General features: G+C 44.6%; 1 protein-coding gene across 2 annotated transcripts in view; it reads right to left on the reverse strand.

Moving 5' to 3' along the window:
* PTPRG (protein tyrosine phosphatase receptor type G) overlaps positions 1 to 24174 on the reverse strand; it is a 715101-nt gene that overhangs the window by 39092 nt on the left and 651835 nt on the right. For both annotated transcript variants that reach the window (XM_089682035.1, XM_089682036.1), the window contains 8 exons: positions 22606 to 22702; positions 12020 to 12102; positions 11629 to 11763; positions 9720 to 9854; positions 8619 to 8791; positions 8394 to 8529; positions 3591 to 3737; positions 754 to 847 (listed from right to left, as the gene is read on the reverse strand). In XM_089682035.1, coding sequence (XP_089538161.1) covers positions 754 to 847; positions 3591 to 3737; positions 8394 to 8529; positions 8619 to 8791; positions 9720 to 9854; positions 11629 to 11763; positions 12020 to 12102; positions 22606 to 22702 — 1000 coding nt within the window. The remainder of the gene's footprint in view (positions 1 to 753; positions 848 to 3590; positions 3738 to 8393; positions 8530 to 8618; positions 8792 to 9719; positions 9855 to 11628; positions 11764 to 12019; positions 12103 to 22605; positions 22703 to 24174) is intronic.

The following is a 24174-nucleotide window of genomic DNA, read 5'->3' on the forward strand; positions in this document are numbered from 1 at the left end:
AGAAAGAGATTGCACATATAAATGAAGTAGATCTCATTTAATACACAGGAGTAACCCAAGGCAGATTATCCAAAAGGCAACCTAAGCATGAGAACCTGCTGGATGTCCAGGAGGCCCAGCTAAAATCGTCATACTTTTTCAATAAACCAGAGAAACGAGACAATTGGTTAAAGTTGTGCACCTCTCTTTTGCTTCACAGGGGTGCCTGCGCTTGATGGAAGTTGATATCTTCTCCATGCCTCTTGAAATCTTTATCATTGCCAATCGAAGGAACTGGGGCCTAAGCTGCTACCTTACCTAGGGTCCTATTGTCCCTTAATCCATATCTAAGAGTGGGTAATCTAACATATGTATTTTTCAGTGTGGTTTCACACAGGCTAGCCTTTATAACCTGGAAGCCTATGATCCCTGCAGTAAAAACGGTCTGTGTCTTTTGATCTTCAGATTGTGCTACCATGTCCATGGTGTCCCTCTCAACAAACATCGGGTAATTGTGCTGTATTAAAATCAGCAAGACTTTATCATTCCTTTCTGAGATATAAAAAAAAGCCTTGCATTTGGAAAGACACAAACACTTTCTCATGTATTAAAAATTTCAGAAGGAACAGGAGTGCTAAAGAGGTCATATGATCCTTCAAGGGGAAAGGTGGGGGTGGAGGGGTAAAATAATGGGGTCACACATGGGCTCTGAATGTGTTATTAATTAATGTATCCCGTTACACCAATCACACAAGTAATGAAGCGCAGTCTTACATGGCACGACTGATGAATTTCTGTTCTTTTCTTTGTTACAATCTTTCTGGGCGCTGAAGCATTCAATGTATTTCGCATTACACTGTGTAACCAGCTGAAAAATATAAAACACAATATAATGTGTGTTATTTAATGGGGTGTGAGCAGCACGTAGATCAGACAGCGATTCAAGAAAGCGGTTCTTTTTTTTCCTGCCACATGTTGGTCATCTAGGATGGTTGCAGAAAAAAATGAAGACAATTCTGTATCAAAGTACCAAAGGTCAGTTTAGTAGAATAGGTTAGAACCATATAGAGGTACACTTTTTGGCCAAAGGTTTGTCAACGCCTAACCATCACAAATGTATGAGCTTTTTGGATATCACATCCTAAAACCATGGGTATTAATATAGAGTTGGCCCTTCCTTGGGTCTATAACTATCTCCAATCTTCTGCAAAGGCTTTCCACAAGTATTTGTGGGGGGAACTGTTGCCTATTCAGGCAAAAAGAGATTTATGGGGTCAGATACTGATGTTGGACAAGACCTAGCTGACCGTTGGCATTTCAGTTCATCCCAAAGGTGCTCAGTAGAATTGAGGTCAGGCCTATGTATAGGCCACTCAAGTTCCTCCACACCAAACGTATCAAATCATGTCTTTATAGCACTGGCTTTATTGAACAGGAATAAAGTAATGCTGGAACAGAAACTGGTCTTCCCCAAACTGTTTCTACAAGATTGGAAGTGCAGAATTGTTGTATGCTATAGCATTACCAGTACCCTTCACTGGAAACACCTGAACTCAATTATTTGAAAGAGAATATAATGCATGTTATATCAATTCTTGGCAAAATACAATTTTTTTCTATAAAGTGGTCCCACATTAAAATGCACACTTCACATAGATTACTAAGGTAAAAAGGAAAAAGGTACCTTCCTTCTTGTCACAAAAGACTCTTTTCTCAAGGGACCCAACCCCAAGCCAGCTTTGATCATATGGACCATGCTCTAACAAGGAGCATTGTAGGTGTTTTAAACACATACTTCAGAGAGATTGATGTTTTCAATCAGATGGGCCCTATCTGATAGGCTGAGCAGTGAGATAAGCAGCTCAGCTTGGCAATTTTGGGTTGTCCCTAATAGTAATAGAGGGGGATCTTCCAATGGGGACACTAGTTTGGGTGACCTGCAGGCCTTCCAGGGATTCCCTTAATTTTCAGGGATTTCTTCTCACTTATTGTTTTGGATATGGGACAGGAAGTGAAGGTAAATCTTCCATATGGAACACAGATGGCAAATAAAACTGACAGGGGTTATAACCCTCCCTTACCACAGCCAATCCCTGGAAGAAGGAGTCCAGAAGGTGGCTGGGGAGGTGATAAATATGCAGGAGGCCTGAGCAGATTGCTCTGTCCCCCAAGGGAGGGTTCCAGTTCTACTGGGGCTGCTGTCCATGGAGGCAGCTCCACTAAAACAAGAAACTGCAGGCTGGGCCTCAGCAGCTGCTGGGCTGAAGGCCTGGGGAAGATTGCCTGAGGATTGCATTTGCTGGAGGGCACTGTACTGAATACCTGGGTCTGCAGGAGGACTGTGTTATCTCCCTTACTAAAGATCTCCTTGCGGATGTTGGGTGGCAGACAGCTCCTGGGACACTGTGAAGACCTTGTTGAGAACTAATAGCTGTGCAAGTGCTATAAGGGAAATATATACCAGAAGTGGTTTTGAGGACTGTTTCTGTAGGATCCTAGATATGCTGGACATGCCCTGCTACCTCCAGCTGATTTTGGAAGATTAGCGAGTAGTTGTTCATCTATTGTTGTTACTGATCATTTTGGAGAATCCTGTGACCCTGAACTCCTCTCCTGTTGAAGTTCTTCAGCAATAAATACTAAAAAGACATCTCCTACACTAAGCATGAATTGTTGGTGTGCATAGGACTGAGCTTGTGTGACTGGCAGCCTATGTACTCTTCAGAAGAACCTGGGCATATTCTCAGTTGCCCCTTTGGGCCTTGGGGGTGACCCTACATATCTTTCTGAAAAGGGTTTTTTTTAACCACACATATACATTAAAGCAGAGTTCCAGTTGAATAAAAACATAAATAAAAGTCAGCAGCTACAAAAACTGTAAAACTTTTAAAATACACTTACCTGTTCCTCGGTCGAGAGGTGTTCTCACCACGGCTGGTTTCACTGGCCGTCTTTTCTCCCCGGCATCTTCAGTGTGGGCACCCGGCAGTGACAGTTTGCGGCTTCACAGCTGGGTGCCCACTGCACATGCACAAGTAGCTGGTTTCTATTAGTCAAGATGGCAGTGCCAGCAACTGTCAGCCAATTGAAGAATCTGCTCGGGGTGAGAACACCGCTGGATCCCTGGACAGGTAAGCGCCATAATATTAAAAGTCAGCAGCTACAGTATTTGTAGCGACCGGAACGCCACACCACTATATTTTCCCTTTAAGGAGCTATTTTCCTGTGTGGATAATAAATGTGAATAGTAGATTTCCCAGTCTAGCATTTCATAAAGAAACATTTATATGGCTCAGATAAGACAAATAACACAGATTGTGATATCTGCCTGGAATGTATGAGACATCGTGCAGCAAAATTTAATCTACAGGAACACCAGAACATTTTCTCATCCCATGGCTCCGTTTAATATTTGATGAAGACAACAAATATGAGGGCTGCACAGTGACAGTCTTCCTAAACATATCTACTTGGAGGAATCAGAGAGGAGAAGAAGTCCTGGGGTTAATGTTATAAGGGGCCCTCGTTGTGTATTTAACCTGTGGAATATCCATCATTCCCGCTAGGGAATGCCTAACTATGAGTGTCTTCATGAGGCTGTGTGTCATTACCCTGAATTGCTTCTCCAGTCTCGTCTTCCCTCCCGCTGTAGGTGTCAGGATGGTATTCACATAGCTGTGCAGCTGGTTTGAGGACACTTCCGTCTCCTTTCCCAAAATGGCCTCTAATAGGGCATCATGAATGAAGATGTATTGTTCCTGGAAGAGAACAACAGTACAATCAGCTTTCCCAATGGGCACACATAAACCTACTAAGAATCCTACATTAGGCAAGACATACATGTTGCTTTCACCCTTTCACTGTCAAGTTTGTATTTGTTGTACACAGGTTTAAATAATCCTTTTACACCTGAAGGTTACTTAAAGTGGACTACACTCCATGTGAGCACCACAAACCAATAACACTATTAAATACATTTTTAACATTCAATGCAAATTCCATCATCTAACCATGTCTCTATGCTTTAATTTACAGAGAAATCACTTTGAAAAACACCCCTTAGCATTTATGGCTCACAGCCATCTTGCGTAAGGGAGATGATTCCCGTAGCATTTACTTCCTGGAATCCATCTGTCCTTAGCTCAGGCATGAAGACAGGAGGGTGTTTTTAACTGAGAAAACTCCTCCTTTCCTCCTGAGGACTCCTAGGAATTATGACAATTTGTCTAGGCCTGGAAACCAGGAAGTAAAGAAAAAAAAAATTTAACACAAGTAAATATGAGATATACCTTCCAACCTATTTACTAATGCTAGAAGCATAAGGATTAAAAATGATCATTGCTGATCGAGAGGGTGAAGTTCTGCTTTAAAAAACCCACATTTTATGTTTGTTTAAAATCAGACATCCGATTTTTATGTCACATGTTTAGTTTTAGGACACACACACACAATCTTTTATTAAATTTTGATAAAAACATACAAAAAAAACAGATACCCAACATGTCAAGCCTTAAAACTTTGTTCACCTTTGAAACAGAGATAACCCAGACCGGCCAGGGAAAGCCAGCCAGACTCTGAAAATACATTATCCAGGTTCTTAGTATGAAGGGGAGATCTGCGAATGAACATTCCTTGATTTCAATGCCCTCTATATGGTTGTACCCACCATGTCGGTCCCTGGTTCACTGATCGGAGCATAAAGCCCAGGAAACATGGCAGGGGCATGCGTGCGGGAAGGATAAACATACCAGAGGTGCTGGGATGTGATCGGATGGCTGTACAGCCACCTGATTGCTTCCATTTGACAGCCAACAGTTGGCTTGTCAGATGTACAGATTACACACATTCCCCACCCCTCCCCCAGACTGCCGTCAACTTATGGCATACGATGGTGGCAGTGAAAGGGTTAAAATGTGTCTTAAACCAAAAACAAAAATGTTATGTTTCAGCTTGCATGTTTTTAGATATGATACCTGCATTAGATTTCTTTCTTCAAGCTGTTTCCCCTTTATTTTAACCTGATAATCCTGCCATTAACACATTTCTTGTCCCAAGGTGACAATGCGCACTCATTCTACTGTATTTACAGAGAAGCCATGTTGTCACCCTGGGTGGATCTCCAGATTCACACTACAATACTTCCTCCTTTCCTCAAACCTGATGGCAAGAGGGAAGTTTGCTGGGAAAGCCGATGACATTGTTTGTGGTTCAAAGTATAGCTGAAGACAATACTTAGGCTGAGGAAGAGGCAAGATCGCCTTGAAACGTGGTTCCAACTGTACATGCATGAGTGATCATGTCTGGTGGAGGAGGATCCCTTGTTGTAGTTTCACTTCCTGGTTCAATCCTGCATACCTGTCCCAGCAATTACCAGTAGATTTCTTTCATCAGCAGCATTGTCCACGTCGTCCCAGGATCTCTCTTGCTGGTGGCCAAGGCTGGGTTACAGACATTACCACTAGTGTACCTCTGTTCTATACCTGTCATCCCATCACACTTCGGAGTGCAATTGCACTTTTTAATACATTTACTTGATATTACAGTCTACCCCAAACTTCCTCAAACTTTTCAACATAGAGGTGTCCTTAAAAAATAACTTTCCAGTCTCAGGGAACCCCTGCTAAAAATGAATATATCTACAACTCATGTTACATTGGTGTGATGGTCAGTGGGAAGAATGCTCTTCACACTTGTGGTCATTGGGAAGAATTTCCCCCTTTCAGATAGATAAAAATATAATGGTGTCAATGGGAACTTGTCAAAAAATGTTTCATTGCTCAAAGAACCCCTAGCAACCTTTGGAGGAACCCTGGTTGAGAAATTCTGGTCTACCCTATGAATGTTCTACCTGGTTTCTTTCCTTCGAAACTTTTGTTTTAGTATTGGACAGAATGGAGGAGGACCATAACATCCGTCTGTTGTTTTTTTCTGCTGTCCCTGGTAGGGAGGTTCACCCTCTCTATATGTCCTGGTGACTGTTATCACTGAAAATTAAAGAAAAACTCAACTTTTGTGTGGTCACCAGAACAGGAATACAGGGGAAATCTTCCACTAATGTGGTTTGCCCTGGTTATCACTCTGAGAACTAAGCATAGTGTGTACCTTTCCTGCCCCCTTTTCTTGACAGCATTTTGGTTAGGACTGCAGGACACATGTACTTGAGACTTAGTCTGTATTTTTTCCTTTTTCTATTATTATATTATCATGTATGCCCAATTTAAAGTGCCGCCTACATAAAAAAACATACCTTTCCCTTTATCTTGCCTATTCAGGCCAGTGTGATTCACCTACCACTTATAAAAGACTCTAATTTGTAGGGAAACAACACATGAACAACATTATGTTTTTGTTTAGCACAAAGCGAAGGAGGCAGCTCCCTCCCACCTGACAGCGGCACTTTTCATCTCCAGAGGATTGCAGCCCACCTCCCTATCAACCACAAAACACTTAGCTGTCATTTTCAAGAATACACTGAGACGCCACTTCTGCACAACTCAGTCTGTGCAGCATTATAGACACGATTTAACCACTTGCCTACCGGACACTTATACCCCCTTTCTGCCCAGGCCAATTTTCAGCTGTCAGCACTGTCGTATTTGAATGACAATTGTGCAGTCATGCAACGTTGTACCCATATGAAATTTTTATCTTTTTTTCACACAAATAGAGCTTTCTTTTTGTGGTATTTAATCGCCACATTTTTGAGCTATAAATAATAAAAAAAAAGAGCAAAAAATTTGAAAAAAAGGCTTTGTTTTTATTATAACATTTTGCAAACAGGTATTTTTTCTCCTTCACTGATGTTCGTTGATGAGGCTGCACTGATAGGCGGCACTGATGAGGTGGCACGGATAGGCAGCACTGATGGGCACTGATAGGTGTCATTGATAGATGGCACTGATGAGCTTGCACTGATGCTGCTTCACTGATAGGAGGCACTGCTGGGCAGCACTGGTGGGTGGCATTCCTGGGCACAGGTGGGTGACACTGCTGGGCAGCACTTACGAGTGGCACTACTGGACAGCACAGATGGGTGGCACTGCAGGGCACAGGTGGGTGGCACTGATGGTCACAAATGGGTGGCACAGGTGGGCGGCACTGCTGGGCAGTGATCATCAGTGCTGATCACTTCTCTGACAATTGCCGGTTATCAGCAGTACTTTCCTCACGCTGTGACATGGAAATCCAGGGGATTTGTGAGCAGACAGTTGCCCAACCTCTATTTTGTCATCACTCTAGAAACACTGCATGCAGACGCCTTTACACCTCAGTACCAAGAGACCTTTGCTTTCAGCAGCACTACGGCTTATCTGTTCAACTTCATTGAATTACCAGTATTCACTAATGCTCATGGGCCCCAACATTGCTAGCAGAAAACAGCAGATACCACCATATTAGGAATTTAAACATTAGAGGACTCAAGTCATAATATCTAGTTAAAGGGACCCCCTCTCTTATAATGCCATTGTTATTCAACTTAGGGTACTTATAACTATTTATGCCAGAGTATAGATTTACATAATTCTTTGCATACCCTGTTGCAGCACCAGTGGCAGGGAGGGAGCTGATAAGTGAACAAGCATTAGCTTCCCGCTCTTACTGCTGATGTTGCAATTAAATATTTGAAGCTTACTACTCATGACCGTATAACCTGTAAATGTTGCTTAATAATTACATCTATTTTACCAATGTTCTGCTTTTATGCATTAACTGGGATTGTATATCCTAAACCCATTATTCCTGCAGCCTACTCTTTTGAACAAGTCTGACATAGAGGTGCTACTAAAGAATTGCCTCTCCTGCATTATCATTCTACACTGTTGAAATATGTCTGAACCTAGAATGTCAGAGGTGTCAGGGGGGGCTTTCAAGGTCAGGACAACCACTGGGACAAGTATTATCAAGCAAACCCTGCGGCCGTAGTGCTACATATGTAAGAGTTTACAACCACTTTAAAGTGTTATTAAACCCTTATGGATACACAAAGCTGGTTGGGGAGCAAACATGAACGAGTGCCCCATAGCAAGTGGTTTTCTATGGGGGCACTTTGTGGATGGGAGGGGCCAGGAGTACCTGTGGGGGACACGAGAAGAGGGAGATTTGGAGCTGCTCTGTGCAAAACCTTTGCATAGAGCAGGGAAGTATAACATGTTTGTTTAAAGAAACACAGTTCTTTACAATCATTTTACGAAAATGGCTCTTCTATGGATCCCGTCCAGTACTAGAGCCTGTCATTACCTGACATGAGGGATTGATACTAGTAACAAAGCAGTGCACATCTTTGTGTCATGCACAAAGCTGTCCTAGAATCAGCACCACTATCTGGTCAGCCATTGGAAAATTGCAGGACTGGCAGGAGCTTTGCAAATGCCAGGGGACAGCAATCCTCAGAATAGGATAAAACACTGAGTTACCTCTGTCTGGACGAGGTAGTTCCGCTGTGTTCTGATGTGTTTCAGAAAGCCCAGAACATTGACTGTGCTCTTGTCCTTTATCTGCTGCAGCATGCTGTCAATCACAATGTATGTTCCCGTCCTGCCAACTCCAGCACTGCGGGGTGGAAAGAAGGGGCAGTTACAAACGAAAAAATAATTTTATTTTTAGAGGCGCTTCTAAGAAAAGAAGAAAACTAAGTTCACCTGCAGTGTACAAGCACGGGCCCCATGTCCGCTTGTTGAGCAGCTGATGATCTTCGGACGAAGGTCAGGACTGGCAGTGCATATTCTGGGACACCCATGTCTGGCCATTGTGTATAATGATATTGGATGACTGCTCTTTCATTGTGACGACCCTTTGGGTTTCCTTTCTGACCCTATAAATGAAGTTGAAAATCTATAAACACAAAATATACAATAATAACCTGTACTCTAAGATATATAGCCACATGAAGCTACAAATTAGGTGGTTATGTATCCAGTTATTGAAGACATCACAATCTAAACAATGAGATCCCATGGTCTTGACTCTATGGGTCCTCTTGCGGTGACATTGGGAGCGTGACTGAATGGGTGTCCATTAGCAAATGGCTTACCGAGGGGGCACCCAGGGGAACAAACAGTAGACAGCGCCAATGGGGGACTCCAGAAGACGAGATATGGGACCACTCTATGCAGTATCATTGCACAGAGCAGGTAAGAATAGCCTCTTTTTTTTATATATACATGATTTTACATTTCCGAGTAGGGGGAATGTGCGAGGAGCACATGCGCGCCCTAACCATGTCACCATTCGTCGCTGCAGCTGTCAATCACTGGGTCCCAGCCGGTGATTACTCGCCGGCATCCCGTGATTACCGAGGATCTCCGACGGGAGGATGACTGTTTTGTTTACTAACAGTTCTCTTCCCTGTCAGCTCGGTAAACAGCTAAAGGCTGCTTTCACACTAATCCACGGGTGGAGCGCAGTGCACCTGCAGGTTAGCTGTACTGACCCATAGACTTCTGTAATATCCTGGGGGTTGGTGTGCTTTTCTGAAAGCGCACCAAAACTCCTGAAAGCAGGAAAGCCAGGCGATCTAACATTTTGGGAAGGACAGGTCAACAATGACAGCCCCATACATTCCCAGCATAGGTTTTCTTTACTCATGTCTAATCTGATGAATCAGCAGATTTCAACATTGATATCTGTGATTGCTTTCCTCAGTTGACAACTACATCAGCCAAGATAAGTTGTACAAAGAAAGCCACTAAAAAATGTACATTACAAAAACCGTTTAAAAAAAAAAACAAGGATTATTTTACCTTCTTCATCTTTACATTCCTGATGGTGAATGTGCGCACTGTGTAGCAGGCATACACCCTTGTGCTCTTCAGGGTCACCATAATATTTCCATACTCTTCGCTATTCTCTGTTGGCCAGTACTGGTCACATTTCCTCTGGAAACACAAAAACAGAGTTGAATTTAAGCTTCTTCCCATTCCAAAACCATGAGCATTAATATGGAGGACATGAGTGTTATGGATTTCAGCATTCCAACTTTTAGTAATGAGCAAATAACTGCAGATCACCAATATACACATCTGCCCACTCATCTTTTTGAAGAGAATAGGCCAATAGGTGATGATAGAGCCCACCAGAAACTGATCCTTGCAGATTCTCTTCTCCTTACCGGTTATTGCGACAGATCATTTTCCTGCCATATACACAACACCATCACGGTCTATTCACATAGGGATGTTTTCTTTCAAACATTTCTTGAACTTGTACAACAATAGTATGCAAAGAAGGAGATGTCACACAGGAGTGTTAGAGTTTTTAAAGCCTACCCCTGCTATAGCTTTCCTAGTCATTGCTGAAACACATGTCCCCATTGGAAGATTTCCCTTCTATTCCAGTTCCAATGACAACTCAAGGTTTAGGATTTTCTCATCACTTCTCAGTCTCAGCGACACTGGTTACCAGGACAAATAAAGACAGCGAATCTCCACAAGAGAAACACAGACAACAATAAAAACTTGACAAGTCCCTAATCTTTCCAGACTATCCACAGCTAAAAAGGAAAAACTTTAAGGGTTCATTTACTGGGGCGACAGGCTCTACTGCCCCCTCCCAGTTTTTATTATGGACTACAGAATATTTAGCCTTTATGACAGGGGTGCTCAATCTGTGGCCCTGGGAGCCCTCTGATGTGGCCTTCAACTTCAAATCAAGGAAGCGCACTTCTATTATATCCTGCTCTCTTGGTGCGCTTTCTCAAAGTGCACCACACCTGCAAAATATAATAGAAGTCTATGGCAAAGTGCAGCTATTCCACAGGTGGACTGCGGTGTGGGTAAACAGCACTGCATCAGTGTGAAAGCAGTCTTATAGGGGGCTAAGGACAGAAAAGACTTGTTTACATTTGTGAACTGGGGAGCATTAAAACCCTATAGTTGAAATGTGTTTTTACGCCCCCCCCAACCACTGGGATGGAAATGGTAACCTCGACCCATCCTCCAGGGGGCCCGTGCGGCCTCCCTGTCACATTCTGTTTTACACTTGGACAGGAGGGGTGGTGGGGGCGGCATATACAGGAGAGGATTCTCTCCGTTTTACTTTAACTGCTGAAAACCTGGCTTCTTCTCCAATCCCTTCCGCTTGCATTCAGTGGCTGTGTTCATTATTCAAATAAAAAATTCAAATTTCTGAACCATTTCATTTCATTGTGGCCAGTACCAATGCAATGCACATGGTTTCGGTATGTTAATGTGGCATTTACAGGATTAAAACAAGCAGCTACAAGGTGATATAGTGTCTCCTCAGCATCTGTCAAACACCTCTGAAAAGAGATTTGAACATGGATCACTTTTCAAAAGGTGCGGCAATCTTGCCACACATCTAAATATAGACAAAGTCTAAAAAACCCTCATACATAATATAAAAGATAAATTAATGCTATAATATTATCAATAGATAATAGCAACACTATACCATCTCAAAATAACAATTTTCAAAAAAACATTGCTTTTTGGACAACTACATAACTTGGCAACCTCTCCTATAGAATTTATTGTCAAAAGCAAAAAAAAAAAAACCCAATGTCTCTTTTTTTTATATAAATACTGCCTATTGGAGTTCTTCGTTCCCCTTTTCATGGATCTGTAATCCCGCACCCTGGAGTGACATCCCCAGAAGGTAAGAAAAGTGCTTACGAAGGCAGACGCTACTTACTCGTCCTTTTTCTACTAGGTTGGTTATCATAACAATGATTCCAGTGTTTTGCTCCCAAATCATCCTCCAGAAGTCTTCAAAAGTCGACTTTAAAGGTCCCTGGGCAGCGATGTAGGCCTTTGCTTTGTTGTAGCCCTTCAAAGACGAGCAAACACAAGATGAAAAGCCATCTCGTGGCAAACAAATTAATAATTTAAGGCAAGGAAAAGAAGTGAACTATCTTTTATGGATTGAATACATGATGTGAACTGTCCTTTGATACAAATTTAAAAATGAAGAAAAAAAAAAATATATGGATGCAACATCAGAAAAAAAAAAAAAATCAACCGACTTTCTCTCGTTCTATTTGATAATCAGGAAAAACAGCGTTATGTGTATGAAGACAACTTACATCAACATAATTGGCATTAATGTAGTCACTGTGCTTTGAGTCTTTGCCAGGAATGGGCCTCAACTTCACTCTGCTGTGATCATCTGCAAATAACAAACACGCAGAAAACTTACTGCCAGAAATCAGGGAGGACACTTTGAATATGAACATTTTCAAATGGTAATTGTGGAGTAAATTTACAGATCAAGGACGTTTTACAAGAGACGTCATTTAGAGAGTTTGCTGCAATTTTATTTAAAGAGTCTTAGTCAAAGGTTTATGCGGCCTAAAGGCAACAATCTGGTTGTACAACCTCTACACAAATGCCTTTAGACTTTTCCAACAATTACACAGTTCAGGGCAGAGGAGGGTGGGAACATTTGGCCTGCAGTGATTGATGGCCATAGGGATTGGTGGGTGTTGTCTTAAAGCTGCCCATAGAATCTCAGGGGTGTCAAACTGGCGGCCCTCCAGCTGTTGTGAAACTACAAGTCCCATCAAGCCTCTGCCTTTGGGAGTCATACTTGTAACTGTCAATCTTGCAATGCCTCATAGGACTTGTAGTTTGGCAACAGCTGGAGGGCCACCAGTTTGACACCTGTGCCATAGATGGATCAAAATTTGGCTGGCTGATCTCTCAATCAACTTCTGTACAATCGGCCTATCCGTTATTTTTTTTTCTGCTTGATCAGTGCCGTTGGCTATAGTCGGTGGTACTGATTATTGTATTCTGAATGCAGGGAAGTCTCCTTGTTGTCAGAATACAAAAGGCTATGTGGGAGGCATTATAAGAGGAGAGAGAGAGGCGCCAGACTAAGTGCAATATTTGACAATCATTTATTGCACACAATGGTATGTAACTCACAAGAGGTAAGTAGTTAGCAGGCATGGGTACATAGGGACATCATCCAGAAGAGGTTCCAGAGGCAGAGAAGAGGAGGTAGATGGACATCTGGGGGCCATTGCTGTGGTGAAAGTCAGGTCTCCTGAGTCACATCGAGTCCTCTGCAGCGTGTACAGGCTGTGTCTTGTGTATGGATCCAGGCTGGAACGCAATGTCTGATGAAGAAGCAACTAGCTTTTCAACGCGTTACCGCCCCTTCAATTAAGTGACATCACTTCCCCCTGGCGGCCATCTTGCATTCCAGCCTGGTTCCATACACGAGACTCAGCCTGTACACGCTGCAGAGGACTCGATATGAGTCAGGAGACCTGGCTTTCACCACAGCCATGGCCCCATATGTCCATCTACCCCCTCTTTTCTGACTCTGGAACCTCTTCTGGATGACGTCTCTATGTACCCATGCCTGCTAACTACTTACCTCTTGTGAGTTACATACCATTGTGTTCAATAAATGATTGTCAAATACTGCACTTAGTCTGGCGCCCCTCTCTCTCCTCTTATCTTCCACTACAGAGTCCAGCTTATCTCTATAGGGTGCTGCCTCATGACTGTGCTATCCAAATAGCTGAGTACCTCCCTACTACCTATGGGACTGTAATATTTAACCCCACCTCTCCAGAGCCAATATATTACCTATGTGGGAGGCATTCCTCCATTGACACTGAGTGTGTTGATGTGGGAATCAAATCATTTTTTCCTCCTTCACCTTGCTGGTTGAATGACAAAAAGCTTAATTTATGGCCTGCCTTAGGCCCCATGCTCCGGCGTTTGGTTGTTTGCAAAGGAAACAGATGCACTCTCCAGTCCCGCTGCCAGCAGCCTGTCAAACCCTAGGAGAGGCTGACAGCTCCTGGGGCTGGATGGTGCACCTAGTGGTATTAGCACCCAGGGATATACAGGCCTGCATTCCAGGCATTTGTCCCGGGCGCATACTGCCCTAAACAATAGTACCGCTAGGTGCACCGTCCAGGCCCAGCAGTTGTCAGCCACTCATATAGTTTGACAGGCTTCACCTGTGTTCTCGCCCTGCACCAGGGCTATACCGCCATTGTGAATGGGACCTTGACGTTGGATAGAGTGGAGTAGTATTAGAACACCCATTAGGTTTTGTATTGCAATCTGTGCCCGTTAGGAACATTCACTCTCTCTATTGGTCCTGTTTACCATTACCACTGAGATTGGGTTCACACTGATGCGGTGCAGAATTCGCAACGTTTTCTGTATGAATTCCGCACCGCATCAGATCGCACCCCGTTCATGCGAACCACTGCAGGTGTATATGCTAAGTTAACATCACCCCGAATTCGGTCCGCAAAACGCGGTGCGATATGCAGAATCGGATCGCATATGTGTGAATACTCATGCGATCCGATTCTAGTGCGGACCCAAAAAAGGGTCCTGCACCTTTCTGGTGTGGGTGCGGTGCAATTTGAGCCATACAAAATGTATGGCTCTAATCGCACCGCACACAAATCGCATGTGATGTACACAGGAATGCGGTGCGGTTCCTGTGCGAATCACATGCGATGTACCGCACCGCATTAGTGTGAACCTAGCCTGAAAGTAATAAGAAATCTCAAACTGTGGGTTGTCAACAGAAAAGCAATAGAGTGGAAATCTTCCAATGGGTACGCTAGTTCTGGTGACCTGTGGGACCTCATGGATTCCCTTAATTTACAGGGATTTCCTCTCACTTCCTGTTGTGGCTATGGGACAGGAAGTGAAGGGAAATCTCCCCAATGGAACACAGATGGCAATGAAAAAAAAAAATCTTACGGGTTATAAAACTTTTTTTGTATTATTTTGGATAGCATAAGGGAGGATCACTTACGCTATCCAAAATAAAACAAAAAAGTTTACCTATATAAGGGGTATAGAATATAATCACCCCCCTTTAGAATAATCAAATTTTGTTGCTTTGCAGCCTGAAATTTAGACATACACAGTTTTTGTTTTATCCAGCTGTATTTACTCGGTGCAACTTGTAACATCCAAGTGAAAGATATAACACCAACATGTCAGAGAAAAATGTAAAAAATACAAAAACAGAATAACGGAGTTGGAAAAAGGATTCCCCCTCCTCCTAAAAATGACTTGTAAACTCAATTGGGTGTAGCTAATCACTTTCTCAATGGCACACAAAGCCATATTACTTTCAATTGTGATCAGACATAGCCATTTTGATTACCTCAGCATGAAAAGAGCTTTCCTGGAGCATTTCAGTCCCTGGTAATGCAACTGAAGCAAACGATCAACTATGGGTGGCAAGGCACTGTGAAAACATCTCTGAGATAAGGCTGTGGACAGGCAAGAGTCAGGAGATGGATACAAAAAAATTTCAAAGGCTTTATTAATACCTAGGAGTACAATTAAGTCAATTATTAAGAAGTGGAAGGTATTTGGTACAACCCAAACTCTCCCAGGATTAGGACTTCGGTCCAAACTGGATGAAAGAGCCAGGAGAAAACTGGTCAGAGAGGCTACCAAGAGGCCTACAGCAACTCTGAAGCGGTTACAGGAATTTATAACAAAGAGTGGTCATTGTGTGCATGTGACACCAATATCACAAATTATCCACAAATGTGGCTTGTATGGGAGGGTTGCAATTAAAAAGCCGCTCCTCAAGAAAGGTCACATGCAGTCACAACGGAGCTTTGCCAAAATGCATCTTGAAGATTCTGAGGCCACATGGAGAAAGGTGTTCTGGTCAGATGAGACTAAAATTTTACTATTTGGCGTCAACACTAAACGATATGTCTGTTGGAAATCCAATCCAGCTCACCATCCAAATACCACCATTCCTACAGTGAAGCATGGAGGTGGGAATATCCCCATATGGGCAGGGACTGGAGCACTTGTCAGGATAGAAGGAAAATGGATGGAGCAAAATACCATCAAATTCTTGAGGAAAATGTGCTGCCCTCTGCCAGAAAGTTGTCAATGGAGGTTTAACCTTCCAACATGTCAATGACTCAAAGCACACAGAGACAATGAGCCCACAGTGGTTAAAGGAGAAAAAGGTGAATGTCCTTGCATGGCCTAGTCAAAGCCCAGACTTAAACCCCATTGAAAATCTGTGGAATGACTTGAAGTCTGCAGTCCACAAATGGTCATCATCAAACTTAAATGAACTTGAGCAGTTCTGCAAAGAAGAGCGGGCAAATATTGCAGAGTCTAGAATTATAAAGTTAGTAGAGATATATCCCAACAGGCTAAAGGTTGGAACTAAAGCAGAAGGTGGTTCAACAAAATACTGACACACGGGGGGGATCCTTTTTCCAACTCAGTGATTCTGTTTTTGAATTTTTTTACATTTTTTTCTGACATGTTGGTGTTCTATCTTTCACTTATAAGTTGCACTAAGTAAATACAGCTGGCTAAAACAAAAACTGTGTATGTCTTCATTTCAGGTTGCAGAGCAACAAAATGTGATTTTAAATGGAGGTGATTCTTTTTTATACCCCCTGTAGTTCTACTTTAACAATTCATTAAAGGTCTGGTTTGAAGGGTCAATCCACAAAAAACTGATATGTTAGTGATGTACGGACACGATTTGTGTGCAATCTTAAGTCTCAGGCGTCTCCCTCCTTCTGCTGCAGAAGGATCTACAGTCCACAACACCCTTTCCATAGTGTAAAATGAATGAAAATCCAACAAGAAGTGCGAGTTTCTTCAAAGCGGTGACAAATGGGTGGCCTGAGACCTGCAGAGCTTTCGTCCCCAGAAGATGCAACAGTCTGGTGGGCGATTCAATCTGTCAGCACCTACTCATTAGTGAAAATCACTTTTAGGTGGATTGACCCTTTAAGCTAGAAAAAGTGCCCTCCAGGAAGTCTCAGAATCATGCGGCCAGTGAATGATCTACTCCCTCATCATTAAACGGTAGCGGGATGTTCAGTGCACAGCAGGAGCTGCAATCAAACACGGCTTTTCTCCATGTCCGGCACAGAATGAAAGTTTTGACATTTTTCATTTACATTCAGTCAGTAGAAATTGGAACTGAAGTGTGTAACAGCAGCTAATTAACATTTAATACTGTGTGTGGAACAGTGTCGGGAACAAGTGTCCACAGATTTGGCACTGGCGCCTGGAGCTCATGCCGAATTTCTTTTTATTTTTTTAATTCTTTGTAACAATTAAGCATTTCTGGAAGTCATGTAGTCATTAAAGCAGAACACCGGCCATACATACAATAAATATCGATGTACCCCCCATCCCCCTTTCCTTCCTTCCCAGCTAAAGCAATGCTTGTTTTACTAATGCTAGCCATAGCTGCCTAATTGGTTGAAATTTGAGACAAGAGAGGCCCTGTTGGCACCTCTCGGCTCCACAAACGTCAACTTAAAAATGGAAGGAGTTGGGTTTAAAATTCTTGGCCGAACAATGACTGTCTAATTAAATATAATCACTCTTTGGGTATTGTGACAGCCGCAGGTTTCGGCAGCTGTCTGGATACGTTAGCTGCAGCAGTGCCGGATTAAACCTCTGTGGAGGCCCATAGGCAGTTGAGACCTTGGGGCCTCCCTCGCAGGTTTCTGGAAGTTCCTCATGCTCACTCTGTAGAGGGATAACATTTAACTAAGTAGTGTGCACGTTGGCCGCTAGATGGAGATGACCATCACTCCTCTACACCTAAGTAGGTTGTGCCGAAACGTTTTACAAACTGATAACTGAAAGAAGATGAGGTTTCAAGAGACAAACTGTAATGTGATGTCTATGGTTTATAACCTTTAAGTTGTTATTGGGTACATTAAATTAATACAACGTTTTCTCTATAGAGTCTTTAAAGTGTTACCTAACCCACAACAATAAAATCAGTCTGTACATGCAGTAAAGCATGCTTGTTATACTCACTGTAGAACCTATGGAGTTATTCCTCCGCATTGTGTAAAAAGGTTGTTTGATCCTGTCTTCTTTGATCATCCCCTTCTTCTACTGTCCCCAAACCATCTGCTGATAGTACAGAGCTCTAGGAGTCACTTTGCACATGCTCAGTTTAGTGTGTCTGGCTGGAGAGTTTTTTTTTTCTTCTTTGGGAGGGTGCATGTGATCGGCACATGGCCAATCAGTGCTGTCCAGACAGAGGGTCAGGGGTTATGCAGCCTCATAGGACAGTCAGACTGCTCTAACTGCTGTTGATAAAAGGTATTTAGCCGTTTATATTTACTAAAATAATTGCATTTCCATGTTCTGTGTACTGCGGGAGACCAGATATAGTGAATGCAGGGTCCGGGGTTTAGTAACACTTTAATGTAAACTTTTTTGTTTCTTTGAGTTGAATTATTTTTCTATCATTTGTAAGCAATTTAAGAAATCCTCATTGTAATTTTCTTTCAATATCAAATCAGTATTACTTTTATCCACTGTTGTTGGGCCCTTAGACAGTGTGAGGCCCATAGGCCAATGCCTACTCTGCCCATTTGGTAAATGGACACTGGCTGGCAGGAGAAGATTTCTCTATTTATGGTATTTAGAGATGATGGGAGCATCTACTGTTTTTTCTCATTGAACCTATGGAACTGAACAAGGGAAATTGAAGCCTTTATCGCTAGTCTAATGGATGTTGTAATGAAGAGGTTAATGTACCTTACTTTATGGTGATGCAGCATTTGGCTGTCCTCTCCCCTGCACTCCAGTGCCACAAAGGGGGTCGTTACTCCCACGCCATCACAAGTTGCTGGCCACCGTAATGACCCGTATTGTGATGATGTCAGTGAAAGGGGTGGCAAAAAGACCAGTCTGAGGTTGACCAGAAGAGCAGCCTCAGGGAACAGTCAACACAACCAGAATCAACAGGGAGGAAGACTGGAGGACTATGGATTAAGGTAAGAGCTCTTCTATATCACATCATCCTCTAGTATTATATACCATAATAGCTGGGAATTGGGGGGGGGGGGGGGGTCCTTGGTATTTATGAATGCTTGTAGTAGGTTTTAAAAAGACAAGTGGGAGATAAGGGATAAACAAATGTCATCTAAATACAAGAGTCATGTATATTCTTCCTTGAATCTCAGTGTGCTTTGTACATTTCTTCCAGATCTGTGCAGTAATCCAGTGTTAGACTTGACCTTCGTAGAGGAGCTTCCTGTAATAAAGACTGGTCACTGCTGCTCTCTCTCCTTGTACCGTCTGATGGTTCTGTCTACGCCCTCTCCTGTGGTTTTCTGCAGGCAGCTTGTAGTAGGTGGAGCCTGCAGGGTCCCCTCCGCATAGCTCAGGCAGTGACGATGTCACCAATGCTTTCACAAGGCAATATCCGGGTTTGCAAATGCATTTGGTGCACACTAAGTAGATTTATATATTTTTTGGCTGCTGGCGAATATCATTTAAATGAAAGTGTTTGTGCTCAGAGATCAGCTTTAAGGAGCAAACCTAAGCAGCAATAACAATCATTTAGTATGTGGATGTTGTATAACTTGTAGCTGGACTGAGCAGGGCTTTCAGAATGCCAATGAGCAGTGACTGCAATAATTTGCCAGTCATTGTGTACTGCAGCAGCAGGAATTAGCAGTAATTAGAAGAGCATGAGATTTCTCATCAACTGCCATTAAAAAAAGTAAGACTCAGCAACAAAATGGGAGTAAAAGAACCATAAAAAACAAAGCAGCCTGTATTTGTGTACACGATCAAAATGAGTCAAGTTTGCTGGAGCAATGTATACAATAGTATGGGGAGAATGGGGACCAGGGCTGGATCTAGCCTGTCTGATGTGGGGTTGCAGTAAAAAAAAATGTCAGGGGTGCAAAGGATGAGCTAAGGATGAGCAGGACAGGGGTCACTGCTAGCAGGGCAGAGGACAGGGGTCACTGCGGGCAGGGCGGAGGACAGGGGTCACTGCGGGCAGGGCGGAGGACAGGGGTCACTGCGGGCAGGGCGGAGGACAGGGGTCACTGCGGGCAGGGCGGAGGACAGGGGTCACTGCGGGCAGGGCGGAGGACAGGGGTCACTGCGGGCAGGGCGGAGGACAGGGGTCACTGCGGGCAGGGCGGAGGACAGGGGTCACTGCGGGCAGGGCGGAGGACAGGGGTCACTGCGGGCAGGGCGGAGGACAGGGGTCACTGCGGGCAGGGCGGAGGACAGGGGTCACTGCGGGCAGGGCGGAGGACAGGGGTCACTGCGGGCAGGGCGGAGGACAGGGGTCACTGCGGGCAGGGCGGAGGACAGGGGTCACTGCGGGCAGGGCGGAGGACAGGGGTCACTGCGGGCAGGGCGGAGGACAGGGGTCACTGCGGGCAGGGCGGAGGACAGGGGTCACTGCTGGCAGGGCGGAGGACAGGGGTCACTGCTGGCAGGGCGGAGGACAGGGGTCACTGCTGGCAGGGCGGAGGACAGGGGTCACTGCTGGCAGGGCGGAGGACAGGGGTCACTGCTGGCAGGGCGGAGGACAGGGGTCACTGCTGGCAGGGCGGAGGACAGGGGTCACTGCTCTGCTGGCAGGGCGGAGGACAGGGGTCACTGCTGGCAGGGCGGAGGACAGGGGTCACTGCGGGCAGGGCGGAGGACAGGGGCACAGCTCCTTCTACAATCCCTGTACTGCACACAGCCTGGGCACAGGCAGCAGTACAGCGGCAGGTTGGGGTAGTATAGCAGCAGGTTAGGACAGCATAGCGGCAGGTTAGGGCAGCATAATGGCAGGTTGGGGCAGTATAGTGGCAGGTTGGGGCAGTATAGTGGCAGGTTGGGGCAGTATAGTGGCAGGTTGGGGCAGTATAGTGGCAGGTTAGGGCAGTATAGTGGCAGGTTAAGGAAGCATAGTAGCAGGTAGGGTAGTATAGAGGCAGGTTGGGGCAGTATAGTGGCAGGTTAGTGTAGTATAGGTTATGGCAGTATAGTGGCAGGTTGGGGGGAGTATAGTGACAGGTTAAGGTAGTATAGTGGCAGGTTGGGGTAGTATAGGTTAGAGCAGCATAGTGGCAGGTTAGGGTAGTACAGTGGCAGGTTGGGGGAGTATAGTGGCAAGTTATGGCAGTATAGTGGCAAGTTAGGGCAGTATAGTGGCAGGTTAAGGTAGTATAGTAGCAGGTTAGGGTATTATAGGTTAGGGCAGCATAGTAGCAGCTTGGGGGGAGTATAGTGGCAGGTTAGGGCAGTGTAGTGGCAAGTTAGGGCAGTGTAGTGGCAAGTTAGGGCAGTGTAGTGGCAAGTTAGGGCAGTGTAGTGGCAAGTTAGGGCATTATAGTGGCAAGTTAGGGCAGTATAGTGGCAAGTTAGGGCAGTATAGTGGCAAGTTAGGGCAGTATAGTGGCAAGTTCGGGCAGTACAGTGGCAGATTAAGGTAGTATAGTGGCAGGTTAAGGTAGTACAGTGGCAGGTTAGGGTAGTATAGGCTAGGGCAGCATAGTGGCAGGTTGGGGGGAGTATAGTGGCAGGTTGGGGGGAGTATAGTGGCAGGTTAGGGCAGTATAGTGGCAGGTTAGGGCAGTATAGTGGCAGGTTAGGGCAGTATAGTGGCAGGTTAGGGGAGTATAGTGGCAGGTTAGGGCAGTATAGTGGCAGGTTAGGGCACTATAGTGGCAGGTTACGGCAGTATAGTGGCAGGTTACGGCAGTATAGTGGCAGGTTACGGCAGTATAGTGGCAGGTTACGGCAGTATAGTGGCAGGTTACGGCAGTATAGTGGCAAGTTCGGGCAGTACAGTGGCAGATTAAGGTAGTATAGTGGCAGGTTAAGGTAGTACAGTGGCAGGTTAAGGTAGTACAGTGGCAGGTTAGGGTAGTATAGGCTAGGGCAGCATAGTGGCAGGTTGGGGGGAGTATAGTGGCAGGTTAGGGCAGTATAGTGGCAGGTTAGGGCAGTATAGTGGCAGGTTAGGGCAGTATAGTGGCAGGTTACGGCAGTATAGTGGCAGGTTACGGCAGTATAGTGGCAGGTTACGGCAGTATAGTGGCAGGTTACGGCAGTATAGTGGCAGGTTAGGGCAGTATAGTGGCAGGTCAGGGTTGACTTTGGGGGGGCACAACTAAAATCTGGGGGGGCATAGCCCACCCCTACATCTCCCTAGATCCGGCCATGATGGGGACTGGCTGCTGTCAGATGTACCATCTTTGGGCTAGCCCACCCTTATGCTAAACCAGCCTCTCAACCTTTTAACATGGAAGAACCATTGAAATAACTTTCTGGTCTCAGGCAACCCCTGCTAAAAATTGCTGTATCTAAGCCTCATGTTTTATTAGTTTAATGGCCATTGGGAAGAATTCCCTCCTTACAGATCGCTAACAAGATCAATGGTGTTAGTGGAAACTTACCTGAAAAGCAGAAATTGCTCATTGCTCAGGGAACCCCGAGCAACCTCTAGAGGAACCCTAGTTGAGAAAGGCTGTGCTAAATAAAAGAATTTCCGTATTGGATATCCAGGCCTCAATCCACCACCAAATGGTATAAGCCCTCGGTCACATCAAAACCGATTTCAAAATCGGGTGATCTGCCAATTTCAGTTGCGATTTGCAAGACATCTGACACAGATGTCTATACAAATCGCACCATAAGTAGCGCATGCACTACTTGAGAAATCGGCGTGGCTCCGACCAAGTCGGAACCGTACCGATATGATCGCGCTAAAAGCAGACAATAGGGTGCGACTTGACACTTGATTTGCAAGTCGCCTGGCATACAAATCGCATGCCAAATCGCACCCAATGTGACCTGGGTGTAAGGGTTTTTCCACACACCTGAAGGAATCTACTGAGAAGGACAAACTACTTACATGCTACAATGTTGATGTATCTGTTTTTGTGTTTGTTGTCAGGATGGTTGGAGTGTTCCGCTGTGATATTCATGTCTGATGTACACCGCTGGACTTCCTACACACAGAGCAAAGAGACAAAAAAAGAATAATGTTACTTTTTCCCTACAATGCACATTTTTTTTTATTTCTAAAGCAGATGTAAACCCAATCACTAGATTTTCATATAAGCCTAGCGGCAGCACAGTGGCTAAGTGGTTAGCACTTCCGTCTGGCAGTACTCGGGTTGTTGGTTCCAATCCCAACCACGGCACCACCTGCCTGGAGTTTGCATGTTCTCCCTGTGCCCGGCTGGATTTCCTCTGGGTACTCCGGTTTCCTCCCACACTCCAAAGACATGCTGGTAGGTTAATTGGCTCCTGTCTAACTTGGCCCTAGTATGTGTATGAATGGGAGTTAGGGACCTTGGATTGTACAACCCTTGAGGGTTAGTGACTGATGTGAATGTACACAAGGGTTACAAGACACAAACCCCTCCTTTCCCCATTCTGGCCCCTCCCGGTCCCCTCCATTGGCCCGGCGCACCCTCTGGCGGCCAAGCAGTGGGAAGGTAGCGCCCTGGGAAGTGAGATCGAGGCTGGAGTTCCAGTGGAGCCCTGCATCCCATCCCATTCATGCTGAGCTGCTACATTGTAACCAGGAAGCAGGAAGTCAGGGATCCGGCGGGGATGGCTGGTTGTCACACACTTTCTCTGGCTTGTTTTTCATGAGCCCCCCCTCAAGGTTAAGTTTCTGGTATTTACTACACCTATGTGAGTGCCCCCCCCCCCCCCCCGCTGGATGGATGTCATGTCCCTGGAGCCTGGAGATGTATGCTGAGTGTTGCCTGACATGCTGAGGTTTGCCAGATCCAGATGACCCCCAGAGTCCTGCTGTCCAGATCCAGATTAACAGGAGTGGTTTGAATTACCCAAAAGTGCAATTTATTGCGCTGCTTAGTGCAATATACATCCATTGTATTATCACAGGAATCACGAATTTGCACCATAAGGTGTTTGCTGTTTGGACTCTATAATTTACTTCATCACCTTGAGCACTTTACACGTCATATTGAGACGTTCTATCAATTTGATTGCGTCATTTGGCGCTCTGTAGTGTCTCATATTTGTTGGCTATTTGGTTTTCATGCACTTTATACCTTAGCGCTGCATATTGCTTTTTTTATATTGATTAAGAGGTTTGAGAGGTTCGCCTTTTATGCCAGCTGCTCTGATTTACTTTTTTACCTTGCGCTCGTTTGCGACATTTACTGCAAAGTCTGCTTATACTGTTCGGGTCCCCCCCTCCTGTAAAAATCACTAGCTGAGGCTCCATGCACACTAGCATCTTTTAAGCTCCTACAAGCTGTTAATAGCATTTTATTCTGCTCCTAGAAGCTAAATAGTGATACCCCATGTGTTCATGCACACTACTTTATGCAGGCCATACATGGGTCTAATTCCAAACGATTTTTCATCCGAAAATTTAAGTCGTTCGCTCAGTAATCCGATGGTGCCATCAATGATTTCGAAAATCGGCCGACCAAGTCAT

This window comes from Staurois parvus, unplaced genomic scaffold (genome assembly GCF_062004578.1).
Source record: "Staurois parvus isolate SC_StPar_1 unplaced genomic scaffold, SC_StPar_1.0 ptg000283l, whole genome shotgun sequence".
NCBI lineage: Eukaryota > Metazoa > Chordata > Amphibia > Anura > Ranidae > Staurois > Staurois parvus.